We start from the raw sequence: 16,540 nt of genomic DNA on the forward strand, positions 1-16,540 counted from the left end.
TTTTTTTTCTTTTTTCCCTTTTTTTTTTTCTGACGGGGTCTCGCTCTGTCGCCCAGGCTGGAGAGCAGTGAAGCGATCTCGGCTCACTGCAACCTCCGCCTCCCAGGTTCAAGCAATCCTCCCACCTCAGCCTCCTGAGTAGCTGGGATTACAGGCCCACGCCACCACGCCCGGCTAATTTTTGTATTGTTAGCAGAGATGGGATTTCACCATGTTGGTCAGGCTAGTCTCGAACTCCTGACCTCGTGATCCGCCCGCCTGGGCCTCCCAAAGTGCTGGGATTACAGGCGTGAGCCACCGCGCCGGGCCTCACGATGCCTTTCTTATTTATCACTCACTACACTCCCTAACTGTACATTCTGAGAGCGCGCGGACCTTTCCATCTGTATCTCTAGCGCTCCGCGCTCAAAAAATGTACTGAATAAATGAAACCGTGAGCCCTCATCAAAGTCTGGACCAAAGAGTCCCTCTTCTGTTTCTCACAAACGTCTGTCTCTTAAACACTCTTCTTCAACTAGTAGCAGAATTTTGCCTCCAAAAAAAAAAACAAAAACAAAAAAAACCACATCTTGACCTCTTGAAGAAAACTCCACATCTAATCTTGGAAGGACTGAGCTCCACCGAAAAGGAAAAAGGCTTAAGAGAATCCTAAAGAGGAAAGCTCGGGAGGAGAATTAACGTGAGCCTGAACGGGCTGAGTTAGGTTACGCCACGGTGGGAAAAGGCTGGGCGAGAGAGGCAGGGAAGCCTGGAACCCTGGGGACCGCGGTCTCCCTGGGGAAGCCGGAGTCTACACTCCCAGAGAGGCCCACCCCGATGAGACGGCCTGGGGTGGCTAGGAGCTCCCCCGGGAGGATGAAGCCGCAGCCCCCGCCCGGCCCGGGAGAGCGCGGCGGGCAGCGCTTTGGAAAGGCCGCGGAGCGCCGGGCCCTGCAGGCCGCCGGGGGACTCACTCACCTGGCCCACTTGCTCCGTGGCATCGGCCAGGATGCCATAATTGCGGTAAAGCTCCTCTACCGTCGGCATGGTGAGCGACAAGCCCAGGGCCCGCTTCCGCTATCGTTGTCCTCACCGGCGCCACCGCCGCCTCGGAACTTCTCCAAACCCACTACCTGCACTATTACACCTCCAGCTGCCGCCAGTGCCGCCGCCAGTCACCGCTCACAGCCCGGCTCCGCCCCCGACGTCTACGTAAAGACGCGCACGTCGGGAGCGGCCTTCAGTAGAATCCAATGCGCCTCCGCGATTTTTGTCGCCCTCTAGAGCTTGGAGGAGCAAAAAGCGGCAAGGATGATTGGATTATCTCACGCCTTTTTGAAAGCTTGAGCCTGGCTGGCGGCTCTCGATGGGAGGGGTGGGGGTGGGCGGGGAGATTAATACAGAGATAATTGCGTTTCTGCCCTTAGAAGATCTTACATATGAGAAGTCACAAACGGTTTCCTCCTGATTCAAGGAAGGTAATATTAATCAGTGGCAATAGAGGGTAGTGGGTCCGGTGGGAAGCAAAAAGCATTCCTATGCCATTAAAAAACCCTCTGTGTCCACCACGCTCATCAAGTGTGGGGTCAAATTCGGCCTGCTGGAAGAATTTGCTTATCTTTGCTGCCAGGGTAAAGAATTGGGGCCACCTGATTATGTATAGTGTCCAAGAGAGTAATAAATAAATGAAATCACGTACGCTTACTGATAAGAATTTCTAAGATACAAGTTTAGATGAAAATTTATATATATATTATATAATTATCGTATCTATATATAGCTGGGTGCTGTGGTTCACACCTGTAATCCCAGCACTTTGGAAGGCTGAGGTGGGTGGATCACTTGAGGTCAGGAGTTCAAGATCAGCCTGGCCAACATGGTGAAACCTGGTGTCTACTAAAAATACAAAAATTAGCCAGGCATGGTGGCACGCACCTGTAGTCCCAGCTACTTGGGAGACTGAGGCAGGAGAATTATTTGAACCTAGGAGGCAGAGGTTGCAGTGAGCCCAGATCATGCCACTGCACTCCAGCCTGGGCCACAGAGCAAAACTCTTATCTCAGAAAAAGAAAAAAAAAGTTAAAAAGCAGGTATAAGATGATCCCATTAGGTAAAACATACAAAGCATACAAAACAAAGTTATGTGTGTATGTGTAAAAGGATGTTAAAGGATGTTAAAATTTCAAGATTGAAACATCAAACTCTAATACACTGTAAATTTCAAAGCCAGATCCACTTGTACAGAATATACACAGGAAATGATTACAAAAGAACTCACTGGCTCTTGTACTTCTCAGTTAGATTGAGGATAAATTTCAAACCCTAAAAAGGATTAGAGCTGAGTGTGATAGCCAACAGTCCCAGCTATTTGGGAAGCTAAGTGAGGAGAATCACTTGGGCCCAGGAGTTCAAGTCCAGCCTGGGCAACATAACAAGACCCCTGTCTAAAAATAAGAAATCAAGTGTAAAATTCAATATTAAAACAATTACAATTTGGACTTTCATGGAGAAACAAAAAGAATTAGGGAATGAAATGAGAGCAATTTGTGATAAGATTTTTTTATTTTTATGTTTTAGAGAAAGATGTTCTTGTGAGTACGTTGAGGGCAATTTCTATCCCCTTCCCTCAAGCTTGGGGCCATTTTGAGGAGCCTGAAATATGGTCCCAGGTGGTTGAGAGATACAAAGGACTGGACATGCCTGATAAGCTCAGGTTACCCGTGGCTGCAGAGTGGAGGTGGCCATGTTGGGATCTACTGTGTTCCCAGATTTTGCTGGAGCGAGGGGATGGGAGTGATTCCCTTAGAGCACAGATGAGCCCCATAAAAGAGAAAGAGAATCTGGATTCATTTTGAGTCCTTCTGCCTGAGAGTAAGAAAGCCCCCACGGCAAGAGTCGATGGCGGCAGAAAGAGAATGGTGACTGCGAGCAGCACATCAACACCTCACGGGGTCACCGTTGGGAGTGGCCTCTAAAGGCCCTTGGAGTGGCCACAGGACAGACCTGGTCTCTATCACACCAGAGAGCCTGTGGTACTGCACCGTCCAGACCTTTCCGAGGTTCTACTGTTCCTTTCTTCTCATGTTCCCCTCTCAGTGCATTTGGGCAGGAGGGGTCAGAAGCTGCCCACCAAACTGAGTGGAGGATATAGAGAAGAAAGGCAAAATGGGGAGCGACCTCAGCTGGAGAAGAGAACAAGATCTGGTTGGAAATTAAGTTGGGATTCACATGTTGAAATGGATGTTTTAATTTCTGAAGCAGAAAAGGCCTGATTCTGCCAGAATTTCTCTCTAGGGCTGGAATGAGATGACCCTACCTGCTATGGTCTGAATGATTGTGTCCCCTCAAATTCATATGTTGAAACCTACCCCCCAAGATGATACTATTAAAAGGTGGGGCCTTTGACAGATGATTATGTCCTGAAGGCTCTGCTCCCACTAATGAGATTAGTGCCCTTATACAAGAGGCTTGAGAGAGCATGTTTGCCCCTTCTATCCTGTGAGGACACACAGAAGGCACAATCCATAAAGAACAGGCCTTCATCAGACACCAGATCCTGCTGGTGACTTGATCTTGGACTTCCCAACTTCCAGAACTGAGGCAATAAATTTCTGTTGTTTATAGATTATCCTTTCTAAGGTATTTTGTTATAGTAGCATGAATGGACTAAGACACCACCTGAATAAATTTTAAAGAGGTGGTGGAAGACAATAAGAAAGCTATATATATATATGTGTGTGTGTGTGTGTATATTTTTATAAAGACAATAAGAAAGCTATATATATGTATATTTTATATATAGACATATATAGCTATATACAGCTTTATTATTCTTGTATGTTTTATATATTATAGTTTAATATATAATATATAATATATGTATATATATTTTTAGACATAGTCTGGCTCTGTTGCCCAGGCAGGAATGCAGTGGTGTGATCTTGGCTCACTTCACCCTCAACCTCCTGAGCTCAAACCATCCTTCCACCTCAGCCTCCCAAGTAGCTGAGACTGCAGGCGCATGCCACCACACCTGGCTAATATTTGTAGTTTTAGTAGAGACAGGGTTTTGCTATGTTGCCCAGGCTGGTCTCAAACTCCCGAACTCAAGTGATCCACCTGCCTTGGCCTCCCAAAGTGCTAGGATTACAGGCATGAGCCACTGTGCCCAGCCAATAAAGCTGTATTTTGATCACATCCTTCAAGTTAGGTATTTGATGTAGTAATACATATATGTTTAAATGTAGAAAAAGCAATCTGGGGCAGGAAATAAAGCTGTGTTTGCTTGGGGGACCTTTGCTTTGGCTTAATGTTTTAATTCATTACAATAAGTATGCCAATATATACACATAATATATTTTATGTATCCATTTTTAAAAACAAATTTAAGAAGAGGAAAAAACTTGTGTTTCTATGTTCTAAAATATAGCTATTCATACAAACTCCTTTAAAACTGACCCTTGATGACCAGGCGTGGTGGCTCACACCTGTAATCCCAGCACTTTGGGAGGCCAAGGTGGGAGGATCACTTGAGGTCAGGAGTTTGAAACCAGCCTGGTCAACATGGCAAAACCATCTCTACTAAAAATACAAAAATTAACTGGGCATGGTGGCAGGCGCCTGTAATCCCAGCTACTTGGGAGGCTGAAGCAGGAGAATCGCTTGAACCTGGGAGACAGAGGTTGCAGTGAGCCGAGGTGGTGCCACTGCACTCCAGTCTGGCTCAAAAAACAAAAACAAAAACAACCACCAAACAAACAGAAAAAAACCCTCACCCTTGTCTAAGTTGCCAGGCAGTTTCATTCAACACCGCTCTTCCTGATGCAGTCTATTACTTAGCCATGTTTGTCAGGTTTATGAATGCTTCTTTGTCTTCTTTTTCCTCTGTAACAGTCCTGGGATTTGCTTTAAATCGTTTCCTATTTTTCTCTATTTCTAGCTGGTCACTTAAGCTAAGGGGTTTTGATTGGTTCTAATGATAATAATGATGACAACATCGATGATGATGCTAATGGTAATGATATTGGGAGTCATCCCAATAATAACCAGCATATATTAAGTGATGGCAGAGTTCTGAGCACTTCATGTGAATCAATTCTCAAAAACTCTATGGGCTAGGACATACTATTATCATCTCCACTTTACAAATGAGAAAATAGACAGACGTCAACTAACTGGTACCATGTTCCTTAACTGAGATGAGTTTTGAGTCCTGGTGTGTCCAGAATTGGTTCCTTCTGTTGGGTTCTTGGTCTCGCTGACTTCAAGAATGAAGCCGCAGACCCTCACAGTGAGTGTTACAGTTCTTAAAGATGGTGTGTCTGGAGTTTGTTCCTTCACATGTTCAGATATGTTTGGAGTTTCTTCCTTCTGGTGGGTGCGTGGTCTCGCTGACTTCAGGAGTGAAGCCACAGAGCTTCACAGTGGGTGTTACAGCTCATAAAGGTATTGTGGACCCAAAAAGTGAGCAGCAGCAAGATTTATTGTCAAGAGCGAAAGAACAAAGCTTCCACAGCCTGGAAGGTGACCCAAGCAGTTTGCTGCTGCTGGCTCAGGTGGCCAGCTTTTATTCCCCTATTTTAGCCCCACCCACATCCTGCTGATTGGTCCATTTTACAGAGTGCTGATTGGTCCGTTTTTACAGAGTGCATTTACAAACTTTTAGCTAGACACAGAGTGCTGATTGGTGTGTTTTTACAGAGTGCTGATTGGTCCATTTACAAACCCTTAGCTAGACACAGAGCACTGATTGGTGTGTTTTCATGGAATGCTGATCGGTGTGTTTATAATCCTTTAGCTAGACACAGAGTGCTGGTGGGTGCGTTTACAAACCTTTAGCTAGACACAGAGCACTGATTGGTGCATTTTTACAGAGTGCTGATTGGTGCGTTTACAAACTTTTAGCTAGACACAGAGTGCTGATTGGTGAGTTTACAATCCTTTAGCTAGACAGAAAAGTTCTCCAAGTCCCCACCCAACCCAGAAGCCCAGCCAGCTTCACCTCTCAATCCCCCCTCTAAACAGGACACCCCAACTGCTGTTGGGAATTGGGCAGTGACCACTCTAGCTTCTTTCTGCTGGGTAGGGGCAAAGAAGGGGCCCTGCAGTTGTAGTGTCCTCCAGAGGGGAACTCTTTAGGCCAGTGAAAGGGCCAGCAGGTTGGTCCAGGGGTCCTCCGTAGAAGTTGTTAGTTGAGCTCATTTGGGGTTCTGTTTGTAAGACCATCTGTAGCTTGATGGCCTTGATTCTAGAGGAAACAAATTTGTCGAGGAGATTAAAAATACAGGGCCCTAAGGCAAGTAATAGCAAGATGGCTGTCACAGGACCTAGAAAGGGGAGAAGCCATGTTGCCCAACTCCAGAGGTTGGTATGAGTTTGAAAGGCATTGTCTGATTTCAGAAGCCTTTTCCTGTAAATGCTGGTTGGCATCTCGTACTATCCCTGACTGGTTAGTGTGAAAACAACACTTCCCCTAAGAAGGTGCAGAGTCCTTCTTTCTCAGCAGTGAGGAGGTCTAGGCCTCAGAGGTTTTGGAGAGTCACTGCTGCCAAAGAGTCTATTTGGGATTATAGAGTAAGGATAGATTTCATTATTTCTTGCAAACTATTTGAGAAATCCTTGAAGAGTATGTGGCAGTAGGATAATGAATAGATAAACTGGCTATTCTGGTTCCTGTAGCAGTAGCCATTCCTAACCCTATAAATAGGGGTATTACTTGTGTGGCTCTGCGCTGATGGACTTGAGCTTTGAGGGGTACTGATAGGGTCTGATTTCCTGGGGCAATGTTAATGTTGGGACTTAGAAAGACTAAGGTGCAGGTGCCTGTCCAGTTAGTGGGGAGGCAGATATAGGTCGACGTTCCACATAAGAAGAGTATACCTTGGCTGGATAGACAGAACTGGTTGTGTATGTTAAAAAGATGCGTGAGTTTGTTGTTTTCATTTTCCCATACTCCTAGACTACTTGCCAAGGTAGCTCCGGTGAGTAGCTGGAAAGGGGTGTTGGGAGCAAACTGAGTGGCTCCCTGTGTTCTATTTTCCCATTGGAAGAAAAAACCTTTTTGTATCTACTAGGAACCATTTGAGAGAGTGATTAAAAGAGGGGATGAGAAGGCTTTCACTAGTGATGGGGACGCTGCTGCAGGGAGTCCAGGGGTAGATGGTCATGCAGGGAGTATGTTTGCCATTACAAAACCTGGACTGTTTGTTAAGCAGGGAGGAGGTGATGATTTTTTGGGGCCCTGAGAAGTGGACAAGACATCTGAATGGAGCTGTTTGGGTGACTCGGAAGTTACCATGATCAGTTGGGGCTTGAAGTTGTAGGGTGTAATTACACTGATGGGTAGTAGATGCCCCAGGGGCAGGCCTGATAACAGATTACGTTGGATGCCTAAAGGGGCTTGGAAAGTTAAGATGGTATTTGTAGTTACAGGGCTGTGTGTGGGCTTTTCATTGCTTGTGTAATAGGTGAGGTTGGAAATGTAAGAACGCAAAAGTTGGATTGCACGTCCTGTTACGGTATTCTTGGTCCTATCAGAGATGGGGAAGTCAGCTAATGATTGCAGATTTAGAAGTCGGAAAGGGTCTTTTCCTTCATAACGAGGGTGGTAGGTTAAGTTGGTAAGGACCCAGTATTTTTTGCGGGAATGGGAGTGGCAACGTAAGCAGAAGTTGGTAGAGAGATACAAAGCCAACAGTCATTTGTCAGGGAAGGATTGGACTGGTTTAACAGAGAGTCGGTTAAGTTGAGAGTCTTGTAGAGGTAATTAGGAGCTAGTAGAAGGAGAAGGGTAATTGTATGAGGTATCCAAGGAAGCAGGAGGAATAGATAGGCAAAGAGTAAATAGGAAGGTAAAGAGTGTGCTCTGGAAGACGAGATCATCTTATCTAGTCTGAGTTAAAGGTAGGAGTAAATTGCTGTCAGAAGGAAGGGAGATAGAAAGAAGGTTGATGTGATTAGGATTTTCATCCCGACAGGAGCTACAGTATATAGTCCTATCGCAAAGAGTATGGTTAGTATGCTGCTTAATAATAAGATGAAATAGTAAAAAGATTCCATTGAAGGGGCAAGGAGAGGTGTTAAAGATAAAGATTATGTAGGTTTTCACTTATCTTTTTTAAGGAGGACGGGTTTTTCTTCAGGATCAGTGGTTGGAGTCTTTTTAGTCTGGAATGTTTCCTTCTGAAATAGGAGATGCAAGTCCTCCAATGGTTCGCAGGTGTATCGAGGCTGGTCTGCCTGATCTTGGGACTCCTGAGCTGACAGTCCTGCAGGTTCCTCAGGGGGTGTCCAAAATTTAACTTGGGTGTGGTGAATCCAAGATTCCACTCCTGCCACCTTAACTGCAGTGGGGATAGAGGATTACTGAGTACAGTACTTCCCACAAAGAGTCCGTACATGGGGAGGTAGAGGGGAGAGATTTGACCAACACTAGATCTCCTGGTTGAAACAACTCTGTTCCCTTTTCTCTGTGACAGCCTTCAGGTAGGCTTTTAAGGTTTTGTTGATATTTTTCCAAAGAAGTTATATGTTTGACCAAGTTGGCCATTTCCTGATCAAGTAGGAGGTCATTTGTGAGAAAAGGTCGTCCATACAGCATTTCATATGGACTGAGCCCCATTTTGTGAGGAGAATTTTGGGTTCTCAACAAGGCCATGGGCAAAAGAGTAGGCCAGGGGAGATGAGTTTCTTGTGTTAGTTTCCTTAAGTGCCTCTTGAGTGTTTCATTTGCCTTCTGGACCTTCCCTGAGGATTGTGGCCTTCGGGCACAGTGAAGGTAATATCGTATTCCTAGCGCCCTGGAAATTCCCTGAGTTATTGTGGCTTTAAAAGCCAGATAATTGTCACTCTGTAAGCTCTGGGGAAGCCAAAATCTAGTAATTATTTCATGAATTAGGACTTTAATCACTTCCTGAGCCTTCTCTTGCAGGGGAAAACTTCTATCCAATTTGTAAAGGTATCAACACAGACCAACAAGTATTGAAATCCCTTTGACTTAGGCATATGGATGAAGTCTAACTGCCAGTCCTCTCCAGGATAGTGACCTATTCTTTGTTTCCCCAAAGGGGCCTTATGATGGACCAAGGGATTATTCCTTTGGCACACCTCACAGACTTTGACTACCTGTCGGATGGTCCAGAGGAGATTTGGCCCTGTAGATAGGGATTTGACCATTTAATGAGTGTTTTCAATACCCATATGAAAAGTTTGGTGGAGGATTTTAAGTATTTTCTACTGGCTTGCTTCCGGTATAAGTACCTTTCCTTCTTCTGTCATTAACCACACCGAGGCAAGAAAACTATGCCCCCATGAAAGTTCCCATTCTGTTTCGGTTGGGGAATACTGGGGCTTAATCTCTTGGAGTGGTTTGTTCCATACCAAGGGTCTTTCCGTAGGTATTTCTAATGGGAGGTTCTGTCTGGCAGCGATTTTGGCCTCAGCATCTGCCTGAGAGTTTCCTTCTGCCTTTGCTCCTTCACCTTTCTGATGGCTTTGGCAGTGTAAGACTGGCACCTCCTTGAGTTTTTGCGTGCAATAACTCCATAATTTCCTTGTGGTATTTAATGGGGGTTCCCCCAGAGATTAGGAACTCACTTTCTTTCCATATTGCAGCATGGGTATATAGGATTAGGTAAGCATATTTGCTATCTGTATACACATTTATTCTTTTTCCCTTTCCAAATTCTAAGGCTTGGGTAAGTGCCACTAGTTCTGCTAACTGGGCACTGGTCCCTGGGGAAGAGGCTTACTTTCAAGTATGGTTACATCACTAACTATGGCATAACCTGCCCTTTGTATCCCATTCTCCACAAATGAACTTCCATCGGTATGTAGGTTAAGGTCAGGATTAGCTAAGGAGACTTCTAAGAGATCATCTCGGGCGGCATAAATCTGGACTATAATTTGTTGGCAGTCATGCTCGATTTGTCACCCTTTCCAGCTACTCACCAGCTACTCACCAGCTACTCACCGGAGTTACCTTGGCAAGTAGTCTAGGAGTATGGGAAAATGAAAACAACAAACTCATGCATCTTTTTAACATGTCATACTTGAAAAGTCATCTTCCTTTTCTCCCCATCCTCTGGGAGAAAAGTGGCAGGGTTGAGAGCCATGCACGTGCATATTTGAAGCACCAGTCCCTCAAGGAGTAGCACCTGGTATCTAAGTAGGCAGTTGTCTGATAGCCATAAACTTTCTTTGGCACCTAGTATGCTATTTACATCGTGAGTAGTCCAGACAGTGAGATCCTTTCCTCGTATTATTTTGATAGCCTCTGACACTAAGATGGCCACCATCACAACTACACATAAACAGTGAGGCCAGCCTTTTGCTACTGCATCAATTTCCTTACTTAGGTATGCCACTGGTTGTGCGGTTGTCCCACGAGTCTGAGTAAGGACTCCAAGAGCTATCCCTGCTCTGTGACATATAAAGAGAAGTTTTGTCCTGTGGGAAGGCTTAAAGCTGGAGCTTGTACTAGGGCCTGCTTTAAGGTTTTGAAGGCTGTTTCTGCCCCTAGTTCCCATTCTACTAGATAAGTATTTGCCCTCTGGGGCTCCTTGATTACAGTATAGAGGGGCCTGGCTATCTTGCTGTATCTGGGGATCCATAGTCGGTAAAAGCTGGTGATTCCAAGGAACCCCCACAACTGTTTTAATGTCTTAGCACAAGGATAAGCCAGTATAGGCTGTATGCATTCCTTGCTAAGGGCCCTGGTTCCTCTGGCTAAGATTAGGCCTAGATATTTGACCTGCTGTAGGCAAAGCTGGGCCTTCAACCTAGACCCTTTGTACCCTTGATTAGCTAGAAAGTTCAAGAGATCTAGAGTAGCCTGCTGGCATGAGGTTCCGAACTGGTAGCCCAAAGTAAATCATACTGAAGGACCAGAGTGCCTGGACTTGAGAAGTGGCCTAGATCTTGGGCCAGTGCCTGACCAAACAAATGAGGGCTATCCCTAAACCCTTGGGGCAAGACCGTCCATGTAAGTTGGGATGTGTGGTCTGTGGGCTCCTCAAAGGCAAAGAGAAACTGGGAGTCAGAGTGTAGGGGAATACAGAAGAAGTCATCCTTGAGGTCCAGAACAGTGAACCATTCTGCTTCCTCTGGCATTTGAGAGAGCAGGGTATAGGGGTTGGGAACAACTGGATATAGAGGAATTACTGCCTCATTGATGAGTCTAAGATCTTGCACTAGTCTCCACTGACTGGTTTTTGTACTCCTAGAATTGGGGTGTTGCAGGGACTGCTGCATTTCCTTACTATACCTTGAGTTTTTAAATGTTTAACAGTATCCTGTAATCCTTTATGAGCTTCAGGCCTTAAGGGATATTGCCTTTGATAAGGAAAAGTGGTGGGATCTTTTAGCCTGATTTGGACTGGGCGGGCATTTTTTGCCCTTCCAAATTGTCCTTACAATGCCCAGACTTCAGGGTTGGTTCCCTCCTCAAGTAGGGGACAACAAATGGGTAACTTGTTCCCCATATTCATGTAGATAATAGCTCCAGCTTTGGCTAATATATCCCTCCCTAATAAGAGTGTGGGACTTTCAGGCATAACAAGAAAGACATGTGAAAAGAGCAAAGTCTCCCAATTACAACTGAGGAGGTGGGAGAAATACCTGGTTATAGGCTATCCCAGGAGTCCTTGGATGGTAGCAGACCTTGAGGACAGTCATCCAGAACAGGAGATTAACACTGAGAAGGCCACGCCAGTGTCCAGGAGGAAGTCAATTTCCTGGCCCCCAATGGTTAAGCGTACCTGGGGCTCAGTGAGGGTGATGACATGAGCAGGTGCTTGCCCCAGGCACCCTTAGTCCTGTTATTGGATCATCTGGTTGGGGGCTTCTGGCCAAGAGAACCATTGCACTCTGGGGCAGTGCGCCTTCCAGCGATTGCCTCAGCATAGCAGACATGGACAAGGGGGCGGCTTGTTTCTCATTGGACAATCTTTTCTAAATTGTCCTTGTAAACCACACTGATAACAAGCCCTACCAGGTGATTGGCCTGCTCCATTTTCTGTCGTGTCTGAACCACCAAAGTTTGTTTGTCTGAGGGCCATGACTAATGCTGTGGCCTTTCTCTGATCTTGTTTTTCCTTTTGGGCCTGTTCCTCTTGGTCCTTATTATAGAACACCGAGGTTGCCAGGTTTAATAATGCCTCCAGATCTTGTTCAGGGCCCAGGGCTCGCTTTTGGAGCTTTCTCCTGATATCTGCGGCTGATTGGGTAATAAACGTATGTTTTAGGATCAATTTACCCTCTAGTGTGTCGGGTGACGGGGCGTATATTTTCTTAAGGCCTCCTGTAGCCACTTGAGGAAGGCAGAAGGATTTTCTTCCTTTCCCTGAGTTATGGTAGACATAATTGAATCATTCATGGGCTTTTCCTAATTCTCCTTAGTCCTTCTAGAACACAGGTCGACAAATGTTTACGACTCCAGTCCCCACGATCTGAATCGAGGTCCCAGTGGGGATCCATAATGGGGATGGCTTGCTGACCAGTGGGGAATTTGTCCCTTTCTTCAGCTGTCATTCTATCATTTACTTGACTAAGATACCAGGTATCTCCAAACTCTTGGGCTGCAGCTAAAGCCTCATTCTTTTCATTAAAGGCCAGGGTTTGATCTAAGGATAGCATGGCATCTCTCCAAGTGAGATCGAAGGTTTGCCCTAGACCCTGTAGGACATCTATGTACCTATCAGGATCATCTGAAAACTTCCCCAGGTCTGCCTTGATCTGCTTTAAATCAGAGAGGGAGAAGGGGACAGGTACCTGGGTTGGGCCAAATTCCTCTCCCACTACAGCTTGAAGGGGACATAACCAATAGCCCAGGGGTTTTGTGGTCCTTTGGAGATCTCTTTGCTTATTTCTTTCTGGGCCGAGGAGATTAGAGGAGGCTTACCATTAATAGGAAGGGGAGATATAGGGAGGCTAGGATATGGGGTAAGCTGAGAGGTCCTCCTGTGGGATTTAAGTTGCAAGCTTTGCATAGTTGTGTTTTCTCCTTCAATGAAAAGAAAGCTTGGACATAAGGTATTTCACTCCATTTGCCTTCCTCTTACAGAAACTGTCAAGCTGCAAGATAGTATTGTCATTTACACTTCCCTCAGGTGGCCATTTTCCCCATCAGAGAGAGAATATTAGGGCAAAGCTGTAGTGCAGAAAAAAACGAGCTGCCTCTTTTCAGGGTTTGTCAAATTGGTCCCAATGGCTTAGGATGCATTTCAAGGTGAGCCTCTTGATGTCTGAGTGTTTCCCATCAGAAAGACAAAACCACTCACGGTTTTGGTTTGTTTCTGCCCCTGCCTAAGAACCCACAATGGTCCCTGGACCCTGCTGATTGGAATAGTTGCGCTCACCGATGCAGCAGCAGAAACACCCCTTGCCCAAGAACCTGCAACGGTCCCTGGACCCTGCTGATTGGAATAGTTGTGCTCACCGACACAGCAGCAGAAACACTAGTTTTCTCCTAGACCACAAGGAGGACTGAGGAAGGTCGGATTTAGTAGCCCTTACCGATGCATTCTCAAAACCTGCACCCTTGCCTGTCCTCCTAGACCACAAAGAGGATCGAGAAAATCAGATCCAGTGGCCCTTATCGACACATTCTTGAAAACCTGTTAGAGTCCTAAGCATTCTCTTGTTAGTATTGGGACTTTACTTGTGTCCTATAAAGATGTTACACCCCAAAATGAAGTGGAGGGCCATACCCTGAGGGAGGGGAGGGATCTCCAGAGTTGGAAGAGTGATGCCTTTCGTCCTCACTTGAATAGGAAGGATATCATTTCTGAGGCTTCCCATATCCTAGCTTCAGGAATGGCTTTTATTAGGCCTGCTAGTCTGAGGAGGGATCCTAAAATTCTGGATAGTCCCCGTGGCCAATGGGGCTTTGGGCAAAATTATGTCTTTCTGATTAGTGAGTCTGGGTGCATAAAGAAGGGAAAAGGGTCCTGAAGTTTATGCTAGAAATCATTCTTATAGGAGAAACTAGAAAAGCACCAGAGACAGGGAGTGGTTTTAGAGGTGGGACTAGCCTCTGAGAAGAGAGGCGGGATGAAGTTTGTCTGACAGGCATTAGGACCCAGGAGGCAAGGGGTCAGGATAGATAGGATAGATGGGCGAGTCTCGCTTGGGCAACATGACTTTGAGAGTTCTGCTCATGGCCGCAGGGTCAACCAATTTGTTGTCAGGACCCCAGAGCTGAATGGCTTTCCTCTCTGTCAACCCTCGGCTCAGCCCTGAAGTACAGGAAAAGCAGAAGCTGCTTCCAGGCAAACCAATGCTCCCAACTCTGAAGAGTCGAGGGTTGTTAGAGAGCCCTTTCCCAGAAAGTCTGACACCCATGTCTTTAGTTCAGCGGTCACCACTAGTCGCTTTTAACTGGCCAATGGGTGCCTGGTATTTAGTCCCCGAATTCTAAGGAAAACAGGACAGAATAGCAAATGAAAGGGGTCTGATGGAACTCACTGCTTGGCAATAAGTGATAGTCTCTTTGTGGTCACCAAAGTGTGTCCAGAATTGGTTCCTTCTGGTGGGTTCTTGGTCTTGCTGACTTCAAGAATGAAGCCGCAGACCCTCGCGGTGAGTGTTACAGTTCTTAAAGATGGTGGGGTCTGGAGTTTTTTCCTTCCAATGTTCAGATGTATCTGGAGTTTCTTCCTTCCAGTGGGTGCGTGGTCTCGCTGACTTCAGGAGTGAAGCCACAGAGCTTTGCAGTGAGTGTTACACCTCATAAAGGTAGTGTGGACCCAAAAGTGAGCAGCAGCAAGATTTATTGTCAAGAGCGAAAGAACAAAGCTTCCACAGCCTGGAAGGGGACCCGAGCGGTTTACTGCTGCTGGCTCAAGTGGCCAGCTTTTATTCCCTTATTTGGCCCCACCCACGTCCTGCTGATTCGTCCATTTTGCAGAGCGCTGATTGGTCCATTTTACAGAGTGCTGATTGGTGCATTTACAAACCTTTAGCTAGACACAGAGCGCTGATTGGTGTGTTTTACAGAGTGCTGATAGGTGCATTTACAATCCCTTAGCTAGACACAGAGTGCTGATTGGTGCATTTACCAACCTTTAGCTAGACACAGAGTGCTGGTTGGTGCATTTTACAGAGTGCTGATGGGTGTGTTTACAAACCTTTAGCTAGACACAGCACGCTGATTGGTGTGTTTACAATCCTTTAGCTAGACAGAAAAGTTTTCCAAGTCCCCACCCTACCCAGAAGCCCAGCCGGCCTCTCTCTGGCAGCCTAATTCCAAAGCTCACTTTTTTTTTTTTTCTTTTCTCTTTGTTGAGACAGGGTCTCCCTCTGTCATCCAGGCTAGAGTGCAGTGGTGTGATCATGGCTCATTACAACCTCAATCTTCCAGGCGCAAGCCATCTTCCCAACTTGGCCGGCCGGCCGGCCTGCCTGCCTTCTTTTCTTTCTTTCTTCCTTTCTTTCTTTCTTCCTTCCTTCCTTCCTTCCTTCCTTCCTTCCTTCCTTCTTTCTTTTTTTAGATGGAGTTTCGCTGTATCAGCAGGCTGGAGTGCAGTGGCACAATCTCAGTCCATTGCAACCTCCGACTCCCAGGTTCAAGCGATTCTCCTGCCTTAGCCTCCTGAGTAGCTGGGACTACAGGTGCACGCCATCATGTCCAGCTAGTTTTTTTTTGTTGTTGTTGTTTGTTTGAGATGGAGTCTTGCTCTGTCGCCCAGGCTGGAGTTCAGTAGCATCATCTTGGCTCACTGCAAGCTCCACCTCCCGGGTTCATGCCATCCTCCTGCCTCAGCCACCACCACGCCCAGCTAATTTTTTGTTTTTTTTCGTAGAGATGGGGTTTCACCATGTTAGCCAGGATGGTCTGATCTCCTGACCTCATGATCAGCCCGCCTCGGCCTCCCAAAGTGCTGGGACTACAGGCGTGAGCCACCGTGCCCGGGGCCTGCTACTTTTTGTATTTTTAGTAGAGATGGGGTTTCACCATGTTGGCCAGGATGATCTCGATCTCTTGACCTCGTGATCCAGCCGCCTCGAACTCCCAAAGTTCTGGGATTACAGGCATGCACCACCATGCCCAGCTAATTTTGTATTTTTAGTAGAGATGGGGTTTCTCTGTGTTGGTCAGGCTGGTCTCAAACTCCTGACCTCAGGTGATCTGCCAGCCTCAGCCTCCTAAAGTGCTGAGATTACAGGTGTGAGCCACCGCTCCCAGCTGGCTCTTCCCTCTTAAATGGGATTAAAGCCTTTATAAAAGGGGCTTCACACACCATTTGGCCCTTGTTTCCCTTCTGTCCTTCTGCCACATGAGGACACAACAATAAGGTGATGTGTTGAAGCAGAGAGAGTAGCCCTCACCATGCACCAAATCTGCTGGCCCGTGATCTTGGACTTCTCAGTCCCCAGAACTGTGAGAAATAAAATTCTATTACTTACAGATCACCCAGTCTCAGATATTTTGTTAAAGAAGCACAAACAGATAGCATTCTGTGTCGATGGGTACATTTCAGGACCATCTGGATTTCATTCTGTAAAGCTGAGTGCTTGAGTAGAGATTGTGATTTCGTTCATCATTCAAGTATGTGGTGAACAT

General features: G+C 46.2%; 1 protein-coding gene across 2 annotated transcripts in view; it reads right to left on the reverse strand.

Annotated features, from left to right (window-relative positions):
• The window catches only part of API5 (apoptosis inhibitor 5), a 32,832-nt gene extending 31,633 nt beyond the window's left edge, over positions 1-1,199 (reverse strand). For both annotated transcript variants that reach the window (XM_017858098.1, XM_017858097.1), the window contains exon 1: positions 958-1,199. In XM_017858098.1, coding sequence (XP_017713587.1) covers positions 958-1,026 — 69 coding nt within the window. In that variant the 5' untranslated portion in view covers positions 1,027-1,199. The remainder of the gene's footprint in view (positions 1-957) is intronic.
• Positions 1,200-16,540: the final 15,341 nt, after the last annotated feature.

This window comes from Rhinopithecus bieti, unplaced genomic scaffold (genome assembly GCF_001698545.2).
Source record: "Rhinopithecus bieti isolate Rb0 unplaced genomic scaffold, ASM169854v2 scaffold_46101, whole genome shotgun sequence".
Lineage (NCBI taxonomy): Eukaryota > Metazoa > Chordata > Mammalia > Primates > Cercopithecidae > Rhinopithecus > Rhinopithecus bieti.